General features: G+C 39.7%; 1 protein-coding gene across 3 annotated transcripts in view; it reads right to left on the bottom strand.

The window, feature by feature from the left end:
* Window positions 1-416: 416 nt before the first annotated feature.
* Window positions 417-18880, bottom strand: part of LOC148369265 (segment polarity protein dishevelled homolog DVL-1-like) — a 61241-nt gene continuing 42777 nt past the window's right edge. For 2 of the 3 annotated variants that reach the window (XM_088331211.1, XM_088331212.1), the window contains 3 exons: window positions 16056-16223; window positions 13965-14180; window positions 417-3476 (listed from right to left, as the gene is read on the bottom strand). In XM_088331211.1, the coding sequence (XP_088187337.1) occupies window positions 3019-3476; window positions 13965-14180; window positions 16056-16223 (842 nt within the window). In that variant the 3' untranslated portion in view covers window positions 417-3018. Of the gene's footprint in view, window positions 3477-10146; window positions 10186-13964; window positions 14181-16055; window positions 16224-18880 lie in introns of all 3 variants that reach the window. The other variant, XM_088331213.1, reaches the window with a different exon arrangement.

Consider the following 18880-nt stretch of genomic DNA (forward strand, 5'->3'; position numbering starts at 1 on the left):
ATTACATCTATCCATTATCTGCACCGCTTATCCTCAGTAGGGTTGCGGGGGTGCTGGAGCCCATCCCAGCTATCTTCGGGCAGTGGGCAGGGGACACCCTGAACTGGTTGCCAGCTAGTCGCAGGGCACACAGAACCACACAACTCACTCACTCACACCTAAAGACAAGATGAACCGGCCAATAAACCTGAAATGTGAGAGTAAACTGGGGAGAACATGCAAACTCCACACACAAAGGTTTGATCCCATGACCTCAGAACCGTGCCGCAGACCCGCTAACCACTCAGGTAGTGAGATTACATATCGACCTAAGTATCGTGTTGTTTTGTCTCCAAAACAGGCTTTTGACTTCCTGACGATTAGACATTCGGAATTTTTCGGCACCAACTTGTCTCTCATTGACCGTGAGTCAGCAAGCAGCTCCAACATAGTCTTTTAATCATATATAATCCATTTTTTATGTACAATTCACTTTTTTTTTGTAAAGAAAGACACAGATTGCAAAAACAGTGTTTCATACCAACGGGAGGGAGGTAAAACGGGAAATTTCTCTTTTTAAATTTTTTTTATATTTTTGGGCGTTGAGTGAGTCAGAATATTGAAGTAAGGTCTGAACTTGTAGTCAAATGACGGTAAGTGCAGGACTACGTAAAAACTGGGGGGATGGGGGGTGTTAGGCTTTTTTTTATATTGGAGAAGAAAATCGAGCTGTGGACTGCAAAAAGATACATTTTGGCATTTTAACTATTATTTTTTTCATTTTAACAAGCTTGTAAATTTTACAAGTGAAATGAAAAATTAATACTAAAATTGTCAGTAAAGAAAATCTGTTGCTCATTTTATGTATTTTTCCCTTTTGTGTCTTGTTATTTCGGTAAGATAAAAAGAAAAAGTTGATTCTGTTTTTAATATTGGACGAATGCAAATGAGATTTTATAGGATGGAATCCTTATTTTGACTTTTATGGCGCACTGTTGTCGCTATCGGCCAATCATGATGCTATTCTTTGATTCCACACCCCTTAGGTCTGATCTATTTTTTTCAAAAGATTTAAAAAAAAGAGAGGGCCTAGGGGCGCACTTAGGAACAGAAATTGAAATCTCTTATCTGAAGGCTTCTCTCTGTTTTCTTCTTGCAAGTTCAAAATTCATTGATGCCTTCTCTCCTTATTATGAGTGTTTACTAGTTTAAACTTAACATCACACTAGAAAAACAAGTAAACAATTTGTTGAAAATACAAAACAACACATGTTTCTTGTCTCAAGCGGTATTTTTTCTTAAAAATTCAAAATTTGTTTTTCACTTGTGATCATTTTATAGTTTGATTTGTTTTGAAATGTATTTTTTGCAGACTACCTATTTTTTAGTTATTTTAGATAAATTCTTTAATTTAGTTGATTTTTTTTAAATGGTATATGTATATAGGGATTTCACCTTGACCTATTTATATGTCAGTGCATAACTTTGGAAAGTTGATAATTTCACAACATTTTCTAATTAGTCTTTTTGGGTTGTGTAATGTGAATGAAATATCACGTGAGAATGCCGTCAGCTACAATTTACTGTCAGTGTGTACAGAATGCGAGTGGAAGGATGACTAATAGATGCCAACGCAGATTGTGAGTCATTAATAAAAATAGAAGAGGGATCAGTTGGCAAGTGCTACTAAATAAACTAAGAATAAATAAAGCTTCTTTGATGATATCGTATCAGGACACGTCCACTGTTTGCAATGCGACGACATTCGACAAAGCGCAGCGAAGACCGCAGAAAAACTGGCCGCTTAATTGGCAGGCGGCTGATGCGTTGATTGTCAGTCAGCCACGTAGGAACAAATGGCACCATCGCCACCAACATAACAACACAAGACAGACTCCAGTGTACGGATTGTTCATTTTTCAACGTCGACTAGTGGCGATGAAATGCAGTGGTACCTCTTTATACGAACACCCCTAAACGAGAATATGTGTGTACGTTTTTTTAAAGAAAAATCTTGCTCCCTATACGAAGGAAAATCCAGTTCGCGAGCAGTCCCAGAGACTATCACTAACGACCGCTCATCCAGTTTACACATGCAAACTACTACAGGCAGAAAAAAGTGCTTTAAAAGTGGTCTGTGTTCATGTTTGTTTAAAGTTACAGTAACTTTAATTTTAAGTGTTACAGTAAGTGCTTATGTATCGACAGTCTCTCGATATCATACCTGTCTACTTCCCCTTATCAAAACGCAAATTCTTCTTATTAAGCAATAATAAATATTACAAACAAAACGGAAAACCTACTCACAGACTATGTAGAATAACGCAACAATATTAGCAATCTAAGATGATGTTGTCGTCTGGTATCAGTAAGAAAGACGGATTAGAGCCAAAATAGGCAAGCCAAAATCGTTTTTTAAAATATGAAGAAAACCTAACGTTGAATGGAGTGCGATCTCCGAGACTCCTTGCAAACGTCGCCCCCTTCCTTCATAGCATTTGTTTCATTATATCATCTTATTTATTTTATTTGTGTGTTTTTTATGTTTAATTACAATTTTTGTGACCAGGAAGATGTGTTTAATAACTATTGTATTCTTTTGAAAAGACCAGAGTGGAACTATATAGTTTTCAGTAATTTCGTATCGGGAAAATTAGCTCGTTACACGAGCAATTCAAGCTATGAACATGATCCCGGATCGAATTGAGTTCGTAAGAAGAGGTACCGCTGTACTTGAAACCAAACACGGTCATGCACTGTGGCGCAGAGTTACACCCAAAATGGTTAGCAGGTACAAGCGTAAAAAAAAAAAAAAAAAAAAAACAGTGGTAATGCTACAGCATGGGAGTTAGAAGTTGTTGACGGTCTGGGGATTGAGATCCAGGCCCGGCCAGTTTAAAGGTCTCGCAGGAGAGAACATCCAAATTCAATTATCGGTTTGGCGTCTTCAGGGAATCAACACATCGAACAGCACTTCACAAACAGTACACTTGGAACCGCCTTCGCCAGGAGCAGCTTGGTTTTCAAGGCACGGTCCCGTCACATGATGTCCACGAAAAACTCGCAGGGGTTGCCCATAGCGTGTTGGAAGGATTGGCGACTGGCGGTGAGTTCGGGCGGGAAGGCGGCAAGCTCCCTACCGGGAGGTGCCCCGGGTGGCGTGCCGCCGCCTACCGGGACCTTGGGGGCCAGTCGGGCCAGGCAGTACGGCGGCGGCAAGCCGGGCGGGCCGTAAGAGGAGGCGTGGCTTCGCTCGCTGTGGCCACAGGAGCCCGGGCCAGGACGCTGGGAGGGGTGTGGGTGGGCATGAGTGTGGCTCCTGTGACTAGATCGCACATGGCTGTGGTGGCTTGTGGTTTGGCTGGGGCACCTGTCGGCCCGCTTCCCCCCTCGCACGCCTACTTCCGAGTCGCTGCACGCAGACTTATGAGCCTTTTCCTGCGGGGACGAGCGCTTCCCCTTGCCCGCGCTGGGGTTGGAGCCACTGCTGCGGCTTCCTGTGGACGAACACAGGAACCAAATTCAAAAGAATGATACATTGCTTACCAGATGGGAGGTTTATTCTTTCAGTTTTAGTTTTTATTATTGGACGGCCTCAAAGACGTTTACATCATTGTCAATATCAGCGACTAATATTGCAGTTTTTTGGTTTCTACACTTTTTAAAGGCGGATCTGTTGGTTGTAACCTACGAGATTTAATAAGAAAGGGCTTTAAAACAAATCTAGAATTTGGAATTGTGTTTTTTTTAAACAGACCTCTCCTGTTCTCCTTGCAAGTTCGAAATGTATTTAAGTCTCAACTCTCCTTGTTTTGAGTGTCTACTAACCTATAGAATTCTCACTAAAAAATAACAATGTCATTTTAATTTGAGTGGAAAGCAGTGGTGTGACATGGGGGCCTGCAAGGCCTTCCATACTGTTCTAAATATATTTGAATCATGTGATGTTAATTGTATTTTGTCCATTGATACTTTTTAAAAAATTCCAAATTGTCTGACAGATACCTATCATTGTTTCCCTTTGGTTGTGCAGCTTAGATATGTGCTTTTATATTTAAGCATTTATTTAACCAATCATATTCCAGCCATTAGTCGTTGCTTACTAGGCTTTGAAATCTACCCAGCAGCCTTCAAAAAAATACTGAAGCCCTGAGGCAGAAAGATGTTGTTTTAGCCAATCAGATTCCAAGTTGGACACTGGCAATGATTGGCTAGTTGGTGGTAAACCACCAAAGCGATCGCTCCAACAGCCGTTTGACGCAATGATAAGAGCTGCTAAGGTAATACTGTCGTGTTCATTTAATTGCAAAAGGTCGGACAACTCGAAAATGAGTCAGCCTTTGGCAAGCGGGTAAAGGTTTTGTACGCCGCTTTCAGCCTAGAGGTAAGATCTTAAGCCATAGCCCAAGCTCAACTATTCAAATTTCTGGCCAGGTCATTACGTTATGGTTTATGCAGTTTTACTTTGATTTTGTAACAAAACACAGACTTTATGTGTACGTCTGTGGGGTGCTCTTTGCACCTTCCCCCCACCCTATCTCACAATTTTGTGCAATCGAGGTTGCAGGCTTACCAAGCAAAATGCACTCGACAGCGACCGGTGCCGTCAAAGCCAGAAAACCAGGGGCCTGGGTTGCGAAAATAAACTCTCACCCACATCAGTCCCCACAAATAGGAAACTTCACTTCCAAGAGCCGCCTCATCGAGCTAATCCGTTTGCTATTTCTGGTTGGAGCTAGAGGGCTAGGTGTAAAATCCAAGGCCCGCTACTGGTGAAAAGACAACGGTAATTGTGTGACCTTCCCTTGACCACACTGGACTTTAATAAACATCATTTTAAACTCATGAGAAATTTGAGTTTAAGGTTTTATCCAACCACGTGTTTGAGGACGTCAGGAATTTCCTTATGATGTGTGTTCAAACAGGTAGATGTTTTTCCCTTCATATTATATTTATCCAAACAATTTCCATGTTGAATCAAGCAGCAGCAGGTTGAATCATGTTTATGTTTGACGCACTGTCCACCAAAACTTTTTTCTCCTCCAGGCCCGTGAAATAACATAACAGAACATTTATCCCGATAGGAGCAGGGTAATTAATCTTTTCCTCCATCAAAATGAGGGACCAGGCCTTTCTAGTGTGAATCAGAATTTGACCACCCCCATGAAATAGATTATGTTTATGATAAAGAAGAAAAAAAGCAAAGTCCTAATAATATAAGGAACACAATAAATGAAAAAGAATATTCCACTCCATTACGTAAGATGACATCATTTCAACCACACTGAATGTAGTGTGGCATGCAGTTGCGAAATATTTTGTTTCCTTTACAACAAGCTAGGAAACAAAATCAATTATAAAAAATGTTCCACTAGCATTTTCATTTTCCTCTTATAAAGTTTTCTTGAAATCATGGTGCTCATTTTAAGAAATAACCCAAACATTTTACAAGAAACAAACATTTAAATTAAATAGAGATAATACATAAAACAAGCAGAATGATCTAATATAGAATATGCCAAAAACTTGTGCTTTTTTTTTAAAGGATTACTTTGTCTTATTCTATTACAATACCAATATATCCAGTAGTACAGTGATACCTCTACATATCAGCTGTTCGAGGTGCCTTTTGAATACAAATCTTGCCCGATATATGAACAAAAACACAAGTTATGAGTATGCAGAGCAGTGGTTCCCAAATTCAACCTTGTCCCGGACCCCCAGTGAGTCGTCCAAAAAGCTTCCGGATTCCAAACTTCAACTTTGGCCAATAAAGTAGGGCTGAACTCAGTTATGACATTCTGGTAATAATGAATACCGAAATTTAGTGGCTCGTGTGCTCTTGCTTTTTCATTTTTGCACAATAAATCAAAACAAGGTTTAAGGGCAATTCTCATATTATGATTTGCTTCCAGATGATTTCGTTTTTTGTCTTCAAATCGAGTTGAAAACCCCGCCTCACACTTGAACATAGTAGCAAAAGGAACATAGTATTCCACGGCTGATTAAGCGAGTTTTGGGAATAGTCCCAACCCTTCGCACCAAAAGGTTTGATGACCAGTCTTCTCTTCTACCTTACTACTTCAATTACGTTCAAGTTAACATTTCAAAACGTGCAGCACAAACAACAACTAAAGTCAAGTCCACTTCTGCCTCTTGTGCCACGTGTCTTCCCTCTCTTCTTTCTCTCTATCTGCTAAGCTACAGGCACTGAATGGCTGGGGCGTCTCGCTGCCTGAACCACTCGTCTGGGCTGGGCTCAAAACAGGATAAATAGGGTAAGACATAGCTAGGCGAAATATAAATATATTTTTGTTATTTTCTACAGGAAACATATTTTATTATTACTCTGTCTCAGAGATCGTGTCGCAAACGTTTTTCACCATGGGAACCACCGATGTAGAGGTATCACAGTACAGAGGCTTCCCTACTTACCACTATTCAACTTACGTAAAACGGTGCAACAAATTTCAGGATGTCGAAAAATATCCAGACATTGCTGTCAGTTAGATTTTACATCGTGTGCACCTTTTTCCGAGCACATGACATTACTGTAGTGCTTCTTTTCGCTGCTACCGGCATGTGGTGGCGCTGTGAGAGGTCACCCAGCATCCACCCCGAAGAAGAAATCCGGCTTCTACTTCCTGGTTTGTGTGTAATCATAACAACGTGTACTCTATCACTAGCGCACTAAGCAACTTTGACGTTTTATTGTTAATATCTCATGCATCCATTTAATATGGTTTGTGTAAAGTGTTAAGAAGGGCGAGTCGTTTCTTTTGAAACAAAAGTGGTATAAGAAAGCTTGATGCGGTTGAAAAATGGTCGGAACGCTTTTTTTCGGCCACTTTTTATGACGGAGGAGGACCTCTTAAAGCGCAAAGTAAGTTAAACTCAGCTTTATCTATCTTTACGGAGCATATCATTTTATAAAATGTTTAGTTTTTGTACAAAACATTACAGGTTACGTATAAAAGCCTTAAACATACTTAGATAATCCTTAAACATACAAAATATAGCAGTGAAGCAACTTACCAACAAATTTACCTTACGAACGATCTCATTTGTAAGTAGGGCAGCGTCTGTACTAGTAATCCAAAAGTATAATTGTTGAAATGCAAACATAGCACGGCCCTCAAATTGTTCCTTCAGCATCACTGTGTTACTCCCGATATGATATATAAACATGCCGAAATGGTATATGTGCAGAGAAATCAAATGGACAGTCACAAGATACCGGGATGGCACACCAGACCAAAAAAGACACAAGAGATGTAAGTACAATAAACCCTGTAAAGTGAAAATTGGTTCTCTTTTTATCAATTTGATGTCAGTAGACCTATATTGCAGTCAATGAGTTAAATACACTTAGAAAATAAGAAAGAAGTTTCTGAGAACAGAAATTGTGCTCAAATTGAGATCACTTCACTTTTCCTGATTTCTTTCTTCTCAAAGTGTTTCCAATACAATATTTCAGCACCATGGTTTGACTTCGTTATTATTCAGGGCAATTGATATTTATTATGGCCCTATTGACATGGAATCTAGCTAATTTAAAGTGGAAATTTATAATAAAACAAAACAAAAAAAAAATTTCTTACATTGGAGATGTTAGTTTTAATTATTCTAAGAAATTGCTTAACTGAAATCAGAAAATAGAGATAATGAGCCAAACGATTTGCCAGAGGAAACATTTTTTCTTGTTTTGAACATATAGAATATTTTATAAATTTTACCAAAACAATTTTTCTTAAAAATATACTGGAGATATTTTAAGTTTTTCTTCAAATTATTTTAGAAAATAATCTTTAATATGGGTCAAATGATCTATTTATCAGACAACGTTGCCTCCATTCTCACGGTTTTGAGCATTCACACAAAGTCTGTGATCAGCACTTGGAATAATGGTAATTAACATTAATCCATCCTGCTGGAATTGTGGCAACACTAGTTAGCTTTTCATATAATAATGGTTTGGCTAATGTAATATTGGAAAGGTTGCACAGTCCACAGACGTCAGTTGTTTTTATAAGACTTTATACATGAGATTTCCATCCATCCATTATCTACACTGTTTATCCTCAATAGGGTCGCGGGGGGCGGGAGCCCATCCCAGCTATCTTAGGGGCGGTGGGCAGGGAACAACCTGAACTGGTTGCCAGCCAGTCGCAGAGCACACAGAGACACACAACTCACTCACTCACACCTAAGGACAATTTGGACAGGCCAATTAACCTGACATGAATGTTTTTAAAATGTGTGAGGAAACCAAAGTGCCCGCACAGGAAGGCCGGTCGCTGGACTTGAACCCATGACCTCAGACTGTGCCGCGGACGTGATAACTACAAATGAGATTTCCATCAATCCATTAACTGCACCACTGGTCTTCAGTAGGGTCGCGGGGTTGCTGGAGCCCATCCTTCTATTTTCAGGCAGTGGGCAGGGGACTCCCTAAACTGGTTGCGAGCCAGTTGCAGGGCTCACAGAGACATAAAACTCTCTTGCTCACTCGGACCAAGGGACAATTTGGACCTGTCAATTTACCTGACATGCATGCTTTTGGAATGTGGGAGGAAACCGAAGTGCCTGGAGGAAACCCACGCAAGCACGGGGAGAACATGCAAACCCCACAGGAAGGCTGGTAGCTGTATTAGAGCCCATGACTTCAGAACTATGCTGTGGATGCGCTAACCACTCAGCTGCCGTGCTGCCACATGAGATATCCATTTTCCCCAAAATATATTTTGTTACATAATACCAACATTTGGGTGGATGTATTTATTTAGTTGTACAATACCCAGCCGTACTTAACCCCACTTTTTAGAGGAAGCACTATGTTGGCAAAAGATTGACTTGATATAATTTCAAATAAATTAGACGTAACAAGATATTTTCAGCAACCTACAACCCAAGAAAAAGAGAATATTTTTCATGTAACAGACTCCTGTCATGTTGACACCACGACTAGAGCAAAAATGTCCAGCTGTTTTTAACACCACGGTTCAGCAGAAATAACACGTATAACACAAACTTACTGAAAGTTACGTACAAGGTGCATCCACCAGTTCAACAGCGGTTGTGATTTCCTCTTTTGCCCGCCCCACACCCGCTGTCTCTCTAGTCCCCCTCCTCCTCCTTGCTTGCTAACGTGGGCTTCAGCTCATGCTGACATTGACTTCAAAATACCAGGTTTAAAACACACTGCGGAGGGAATCCACGTTGTTTTTACACCAATGCACTATTTCTGCCGAAATTAGTAGGTGAATATCCCAAGATCTCAGTTCTGAGGTCATGAGATCGAACCTCCTGTGTGGAGTTTGCATGTTCTCCCCGTGCTTGCGTAGGATTTCCTCCAGGCACTCTGGTTTCCTCCCACATTCTAAAAAGATGCATGTTAGGTTAATTGGCCAGTCCACATTGTCGCTAGGTGTGAATGAGCGAGCGAATTGTCTGTCCCTGTGTGCCCTGCGATTGGCTGGCAACCAGTTCAGGGTGTACATTGCCCACTGCCCGAAGAGAGCTGGGATGGGCTCCTGCACCCCCGTGACCCTACTGAGGATAGGCGGTGCAGATAATGGATGGATGGATGAATTTCTCAAGATCTCAGTTCTGAGGTCATGGGATCAAACCTCCTGCGTGGAGTTTGCATGTTCTCCCCGTGCTTGGTTTCCCCCCACGTTTCAAAAACGTGCTTGTCAGGTTAATTGAGAGGTCCAAATTGTCCCTAGGTGTGAGTAAGTGAGTGAGTTATCTTTCTGTATGTGCCCTGCAACTGGCTGGCAACCAGTTCAAGGTGCACTCTGCCCAGCTGAGATGAGCTCCAGCACCCCCACGAACCCTACTGAGGATAATTTTAAATAATTCATTTTTCCAAATGAAATAAAACACTCATCAACATTATTTGTTTTGAGAGATAATGTTTATTAGAAGTAATTTTAATTAATTACCGCAATCATATATTTCATTAGAAAAGAATGTAAATATCTTTAGAACAGCTCAGTGACATTCAAACTTTTGAAGCAAGGGGGTGAAGGTTGAAAGAAGGAACCGAAGACTGCATCTTCACTTTACAGAGCCTCACATTAACAGAAAAGAAGATGCTAAAGAAAGTAAAAGTAAAAGAGAAGGGTTGGATGACGTAAATTTGAAGGGGTGTTGCAGGCTTACCGGTTCCCCCAGTGTCCTGGGACTACATCCTCCTTCAGTCTATCGTTGCCCAGCAGAAACAAAGGGAACAACACGATTACACACATCTTCCCCATTAGCTAATGTTTGTGATGCATATACTCAAATAATAGGCCTGTAACATCCGTTCAGGAATGAGTGGTGCAAACAGACACAAGACTAAGACAGAAAAGAAAATAAGAGGATGGGATCAAGAGTTTTGTAATAATTCGGGTATGCCTGAATTTAGTTGCCTGCCACGGCAGCTTTTAGGAGTTTCCTTCAACAATATACTGTATATCTAATGAACTTCCACTCTGTTCAGGCAACAAATGAAATGAGTTAATGGAATAATGTATTCCAAAAATTCTATTTCCGAAGTTTTGAATATGAAGAATTAAAACCATTACAGCAGCATACGCTGAGGTTCAATTAATTGTTTTTCAATGGGTGAACGTGATGCTTATTAAACATACAAATTTTTCAGTACTTTTTATATACGAAATTAGATTATTTTTATTATTATTATTTTAGAAAAATTATTTTTATTATTATTATTTTAGAAAAAGCGAACAGTAAATTTAAAATGTAAAGAGCGATTCTTTTTCCTTTAATGAAATATAAGCAAGTAACTGCAGTTTATGTTGGGCAGCGTAAAACAGCGCATCAGTACTGTACTGTATATCACTTTGTCTGTTAATGACTGCCCTCTAGCGGCTAAAGTGAGCATATCAACTAAAGCACCACCAACGGCGACTTCAATATCGTATTGATTTATTGATGACACCATTATTTTGTTTTTCAATGCTCCACTATTAGAATTAAAACAGCATTGCTTACGTATTATGATGGGTGCATTGATTTATCTGTCAGCCAATTTTTTTCTCGCTGATGTCCTTAATTTGGGGGAAATCAATGGTGGGCCTATCCGTAATAAAATCCTTCAACCCTTTCCACCCAAGAATATCAGTCACTCTTTTTATCTACTGACTAAAATTAAATTAATGTTGATATTAGGTTAGATTGTTGCGACACTGATAGTTAAGAAATGCTTTATGATGAAATAAGATTGGAGTGGCAGAGGTAGATGCCGGTGCATTAAAAAAAAAAAAAAAGGAGCTATGTAAAAATCAAGATTTCTGACAGGGGATCTGCTGTACAACTGTGATTGGTGCACCCTTAATGAATATATGGTATGCTTTTTGGAGAAACCGTCCAAAAAAATGACTTCAAAGAACTAAATCCACTTCTGTTCCAAATCACCGCTGTATTTGAATACAATTGTATAATAATTACCTTCGACACTGTCCATTTTCTATTGTAATTGATAAACACACGATCACGATGGTCAACACAAGAGAGACAACTTGAGTTTAGCACAATGCCTCAGTGCACGTAACAAAAGGCATGCAACATGTGGATGGAAGCCAATCGTGATAAAAGCAGGATGTGTTGATTTGAAAAATCTGTAAAGGGATTTAGTTATGCGTACCCAATTCTGCAGGTAGACATAGCCTATTTTTCCGGGTCAAATTATTGTAAGACCCAATAAATGCAAGAAAAATATGCCAAAGTAGTGAGTAGGTAGGTGGTCATTGCTCTTCACTGAAACCCAGCTTGATTGACAGACAATATGTTTTTCTTGCCTGGATGTCTAAAACTTTGCCTCTATGTTAAATCTGTGCAATGTGAATCTATTCATTTCTGAAGAGTAAAGTCTAAATTAGGTCACTGAAATCACTGCACGGACATTCCTATATGTCATCTACTAACAATTTGTCAAGAAAGCAACATGGTTTTAAATCAATTGTCATTTAAAAACGTTTGTTTTTTAAATGCTGTAATGATAAGCAGAAACTGGCAGTAGATGAGTAAATTGCCTTGGGATGATATTTCTCTTGGTATTTATCATATCAAACAATAGATAATATTGAAAGTGTGTCCATTGTAAGCGATTCAAAGCAGTTACTTGCAACTAAAACATCTAAATGAATTATGAGTCTCAGGGGGCAGAGGCGTGGGGATTGTGAAGGTGTTACTGTTTAACCGTTCAATAGACTGACTCGGATTGAATTTATAATATCTAAATGGAGCCCAGTTGACATAATTTCTTATCATATATATTGATTCCGTTAATAATTCTTTGGCGTCTTAAAAGCATATAGCAACCCAAAGGATTTCCGAATAATCTGTTACAATGGCACCCAATTGTCTAAACACAACAGTGTGTGTGACACGGTTACCCATTGCCCTCACTTGGCCCCGCTCGTTTGGGGCCAGCTGCGGCTCATTGCCTGATTGGCTTCCCTCCTATTTAAGCTCAGTGCTCTCACTCACCCGTTGTTAGTCCGTCAACGAACCTCTGCACCCGCAAGACGTGTGTTTAGACTCTGTCCGGTCTCCTGCTTGTGTATCCTGTCCGGTATCGATTCCGTCTATCTCGTCCTGTTTGATATCTGACTCCAGTCTCTGGTATCGATTCCGTCTATCTCTTCCTGTCTGATATCTTGCGACAATCTCCGGTATCCGGTATCGATCCCGCCTGTCTCATCCTGCCCGATATCCTGCGCCAGTCCCTAGGATCCGGTATGGATCCCGTCTGTCTCGTCCTGTCTGATACCTGACTCCAGTATCCGGTATTGATCCCGTCTGTCTCGTCCTGTCTGATATCTGACTCCAGTCTCCAGTATCTGGTATCGAGCCTGTCTGTCCCGTCCTGTCCGGTATCGACCCTGTTTGTCCGGTATCTGGTATCGATCTCGTCGGCCTCTGGCTTCCTGTTTTTCCAGGCTGGACTTCTGTCTTACTTCTTCCGCCCAGCAATCGCCAAATCAGTGCGTTTCTGTTAACGCGCATGACTGCCCCATTCCCATAAAATAAAGCTTGTGTGAAAACATTACGCATCTGGGTCCTGTTCTGGTTCTGACAGGGTGTTTCTAGAATTTACAACTTCCATTTGTTTTTATCCATCTTTGGAGGGGCCATCATGAGAGTTGGTGTGGAGAAGGGGTTGGCAAACTACAGCCCCTGGGCCACATTTGGCTTGTCAGGCTTTTTAATCTGGCCCGCTTAACAGACATGTTTTTTTCTTCAAAGTCGTACCGAAAAATAAATAAATGCTGTTGCCAGTCTTTTTCCTATTGTTCCTTAGTGGCACTTTATTCCATAAACATATGCTTTCAAAACCATTGTGAATGTGGCTCTTAATATCCTTTTTAAACCGTGCATTTTTCTGAATTTGTATTTTCAAATCATGTATTTATTTTATTGAGCAAAATATGTATAATACATGTATAATAATATTCATGCCAAACGAGTATACTTTTGTATTGAATGTTTTTTCGATGCACATTGTCAAATTTAGTGGTAACAAATATAATAACAGTATACACAGTTTCAAAGTAAAATCTAATTAAAATATAATCATACTAGTCGGATATGTTTTTTTTTTTTGAGTATTTCAAAATCAAATCTGTAAATTAATGAAAAGTATTGTATTCCAAGACAAATATTAAAGGAAATATAACTCCATGTACTTATTTATACAGTACATACATATTACAAAAATATATAAAAATCACAAATCACTATTTTTTTTTCCTGGTCCCGCTCCCCCTGCCATATTTTTTTACCCAAAATGTGTGCTCACCCCTGGTGCAGAGGGATGTTGATGTTGATAGCGCTAAGCTTTCTTTTTTTAGCTAATGACCAATAATGGCTTTCCTTTAGAAACCAGTTAAACGAATATTATTGTTAGGAAATGCATTGGGTCAACTTCCAATTTTTAAATAGTCTGAAAGCCAGCGAGTCTATTTACTTACCCTCACTGTGCTGGCTGCCTCCGCTGCCGCTGTGGAAACTGTGGCACGGGTCCGAGTACCCGGGTGGGAAGCAGGGTGGCGCAGAGGGGAAGGGCGGGTAGGGAAAAGGCTGCCCCCCCATAGGCCAAGGGTTGGCGGCAGGAGGCAACGGGGCCAAAGCGTCCTGCTCAGAGCCGCCTCCAATGGAGCCCTCGTTTAAATTCAGCGATGCCATGTCTTACCAAACAGAAAAGAAGATAATGACTGAATTGGGTTATTGTTGAGAAACATTTGGGTCAGATACAGTATAACTTAAACTGGGTTAAATCTAAACAAATTGACACCATTATTTTGAGCATGCGTTATTTGAAAAAGAAGGACCACATTTTGTTATTTCTTTTACACAAACCTAGAAAATAATTTGGCTTTTAAATACAGTATACAAAAATCAATTTTGGGGTTATTTCGTACACTAAGAACGACCCAATATGTAAGTCTTTTATTTAAAAAAAATTACCAGAAACACATTTTTCAAATTGTGTCAAAGCAAATATTCAAAGGCTTTTTTATGCAGTTATTTTCAAGTGATAGACTTTTTTTTAATGGGACACTGTAATTTTCAACCACTAGATGTCATTGTATTGAGTAGTGCAGGGGTCAAGAAACTTTTTGACCCAAAAGAACATGAAAGCAAAAACATTTAGTTTTTTTTGGAGAGAGCCACACTATTTATATTAAATTTCAACAAAACCGCCAAACCCGCTGTCCGAACAAAAACTAATGCTTCAGTGCATTTTATTTCTCTGTATGACGTTAGATAATTTGATCAAATCTATAAATAACATATCAATACAAATATACCAATTACAATTCTTCTACCTCCCGTAGTTACATAAGAGTGTTGAGGCTCATTTTTTTCATTTTTGTCCTAATAAATGGTTTCAAAACAAGGTCCAAGTTCTTTTGTAAAAATGTTAATGTATTTACCTTCAGTGGATACAGCGCTGGGCAAAGGAGAAAGAGTGTGCTGCCCCCTGCGTATAGCTCTGCCTATTCCTTCGACAAATTGATCTAGGTGCCTTGCTTTTGGGTAAAACGTTTGTTTTCTGTTCAAGTTTGTTCTGTGGATTTTCATTATAGTGATTTACAGCCACAATGGGTCAATTGGTTTGACACATTGACTGTAAACTGTTGTTGAATATGTGTCCTGTATATGCTGGACTTAACCTTTTGTATGATAATTCCGTTTTTGCTGGCATGCCTGTACATTCCATTATATCTACAGGCCACATGTACTCATGAAAAGAGCCATATATAACTTGCGAGCCATAGGTTCCTGGCCCCTGGTGTAGTGTAACCAAATTGAATTCTACAAAACACAAGAAAGAATACAAACTACGAAGATTAAAAGTGATTAAAACACAAATCCATCTTCTCATTTTTTTTATCCAGCTTTGATGAGGTTTATGGGTACACGTAGCAGCAAAATGATGGACAGTCATGATAGCTTCCTGCAGGTGAGCCTCATGTTATGTGAAATACATACCATTTTTTTTCGACGTCTGAAGAAATGCACATTTAAATGATAGATCATGTAGTTGTTCTCATTATTCAATATTGTTTTGTTTTTAATTAATGTTTTTTTGCTATAGAAGTTTCCAAATAATAAACCATTTAAAGTTGTTGCAAACAAAATATATCACTAAAATCCTCGAAAGTAACTCAAGTCAAATCACTACCAAAAATCTGTATTGTTTATTTTAAAGAAACTTGGTATACTTGTTGATTGTGATGGTGCCATATTAAACCAATATGTTAGGTCAATTGGAGGCAAGGCTCACTGAATACATAATAAGCTAGCAAAAATGTGGTTTTAGCCCTTCTTTGATCCCTTCAATTTTGTGTAAAGCGTTGAGTCATTTTTCTCCCAAATGTTGTCAGAAGGGAATGAAACAAAGATAACAAATTTGCAAACATTTTGAAAATGCACCTTTTAGTACCTTGAGTTTTGGACCAATATTTGACCCTGAGATTGACCATGTGGATCATGTGCCCCTAGAAAATGATTTTACCCGATTGTTTCAGTGTACTATCAACTTTATAATACTTTACTTTGACAAAGGTCTCCAAAGGTGTAGTAACACTGTTCAGAGAAGGTGATCTTGTTGACAGTATGTCTTAGGTAGCCATGCTTCAGCAGACTGCTGGCATACTTCCTGGCATCCCGTCGGTCTTTGAAGCCCTCCACTCGGGAGTAGAGCCAGTCCACCACGTCGGCGCCTGACATCACAAGAGCAAAACAGCACCAACAAGATGAAGCTACTGTATTTTATCACAGGTCATCAGAAGTGAATACAACTCTAATTTGATCACCGGCACACATTAGTTCAATTTCTAATTTAGAGTCACTCAACTACAAAGCAGATTTTAAAATTCAAAAATGTAACTGGGGAAGATGTGCAAGTCGTTTTGGTTGCCTATATTTATACTCTTGGATGTACGAACAAGCACACTTGATAACCTAGCAATTGTCCCTAACAACTGGGCGTCGAACTGGTACTGGGACATGGGTCATTTGGTACTGGGCTGCACAAGAAGAAAAATAAGTTTTTAAAAAACATTTTTCAACAATTACCGACATGCAACAGTCACAGTGGGGTCTGGAGAGGTGTGTCTCAATAACTGTAAAATTCAGACTGTAAGCCGCAACTTTCCTCTTAAGCTTTCAACCTTGTGGCTTATGCAATGATACGGCTAATCCATGCATTTTTTTTCTAACGCCTGCCAGCGGCCCCCGAGCAGTAAAGGTAAGAGTGAGACACGTGGAATATATACCAGCTCAGTAGCCTAGATGGTAAGGCGCCCGCTTTGAGACTGGGAGGTCGGTGGTTCGCGCCCCGGCCGAGTCATTCCTAAGACTTAAAAAGTGGTCGGCGGCGCCCTCTGTTGGCTGCGGCTGCATCGGCTCGCTACAACGGGTCAGGTGCAATCGACATTTCGTTCTGTGTACATTGTTACACAGAATGACAATACAAGGAAATTATTATTATTATTATTATTATTATATCTGTCAAGGAAGAGGAACCTTTATTGTAACATCGGGCTTTTAGCATGAATACAACTATCATGAACAGACCATGATCATGGAAAAGGTGTCAATCAAAAGGGGAGGGCCAACTACCATATTGGAATTAATTTTACGAATCTGTTTGTAATCGGAAATAATGTAGCAAACCAAATGGATTACAAGGAGCAACGTTTAACGAAGCAGAGGGGGATTTATCTGTTGGTATTAGCGAGTTTTTTGGAATAAATATTTTACACAGTTGTATTCTATGGATTGTCCTTGATGTAAAGAAGCCATTTTCACAGACATTCAAAGAATTTGAAGACGGCCAGGGGACGTACGGTACTGGTTACCTTGGTTTCATAGTTTTCTGGTATTTTGTTCCAGACTGATCATAATGTTTCTCTGATGAGTGTATTTTGAAATGGGGATCATACCTTTAATCCCAAGAGTGTAAGCTTCCCAATGATATGTGGAATGTCATAGTTCAGCAACTGGTGACATTGTACAGAATTTGTTTATCAAAAGTCGGGCAGCCCACCGACACGGCGTCGAAAAATTAAAGGGTTAAGGTACCATATAATCATTAAAACTCTTTCTGTGTACTATCTTTCTTTGTTAATATCTTATGTTTCAATGTGGGCACATGCGGCCTTTAGTCAGGTGGGGCTTATGTATGTACAAAATTGTTTTTCCTTTAAAAATGCACTGGGAGCGGCTTATAATCAGGTGCTCTCTATAGTTCGAATTTTACGGTATAATCAGTGTGGTTGCCTGTCGGATGGTGCAACTGTCACGTTGGAAGCAAGGACATACAGCGAGGCATAAATCAAACCAAATCACTTAGCTTATAAAAACTGAGGTTGGAGAATAGTTAACTGCAGCCCACTACGTCATGTCATAGGGTTATGTTGGGCTCGTTTTCAATTAACTTTTGACAATCGAGGAACAGATAGATCAATGCAGTTTGAGGATACGTGTAATCGCTACGTTTGATGGCACGACAGGCAGACCACAAAGACCACACAACACCAACACACTTTTCTCAAGGGTTGGTTTATCAGACGAGTTTGGATTTTTGAGTACTCGGCATGTCGTTTGACAATATTCAGCATAAAAAGTTATCATAGCGATCAGAGTGTGTTGCCGTAAGTTGGCTTGGAGTTGCCCATGTGATGTTGGTGTGATGTTAGAAATGGAAAACAGTTACAAGGACACCCTAAAATTAACCATGATTACACAGCGAATATACACTCATTATTTTTACTTGCAGAAGTAAATGGAAGGAGACCAAGAAGAAGGCCGCGATGGACGTGGATGGATGGTGTTATGAGTGCACTGCATGAAAGAGGTCCAAATGTAGTGGAAGCTAGAGCTCTTGTTTGTGATAGGAATGAATAGAGAGGTGTTGTGAAAGGATAGTGGGATGTTTGGACGCGTTCTAAGGGATGGGCAGGGCACCTGTATGATGCGACAGGTGTAAACCAGTGAGAGCTGTCGGGCCCTGCTGATGAACTGAAGAGTGTGTTGAGTCACCCTGACCCGAGTGACATGGCCGCTTTGTGTCCCGTTTCATCTGGAAGGATGAAAGCATGACCAACTTGGATGACGAGGTGCTTAACTTGTTTGGTTGTTGGGCATTTGGGTTGGTCACGGTCAATTTTATTTTTTTGCTACTTTTTTATTTTTCTCTTTTCTTTGTTTTTGTGTATGTGTTTGTCTTGCTGTCGGTCACCCCTCTCGAGGGATATGACCAGGGTAGAGAGATAGATTATTACTGTTCATTTAATTACCGTAATGTCATTGTTGTTATTATTATTATTATAATCATGGTTATTATTGTTATTATTATTATAATCATGGTTATTAT

Source organism: Urocampus carinirostris, chromosome 3 (assembly GCF_059441175.1).
Source record: "Urocampus carinirostris isolate Australia breed hairy pipefish chromosome 3, RoL_Ucar_1.0, whole genome shotgun sequence".
Classification (NCBI taxonomy): Eukaryota; Metazoa; Chordata; class Actinopteri; order Syngnathiformes; family Syngnathidae; genus Urocampus; species Urocampus carinirostris.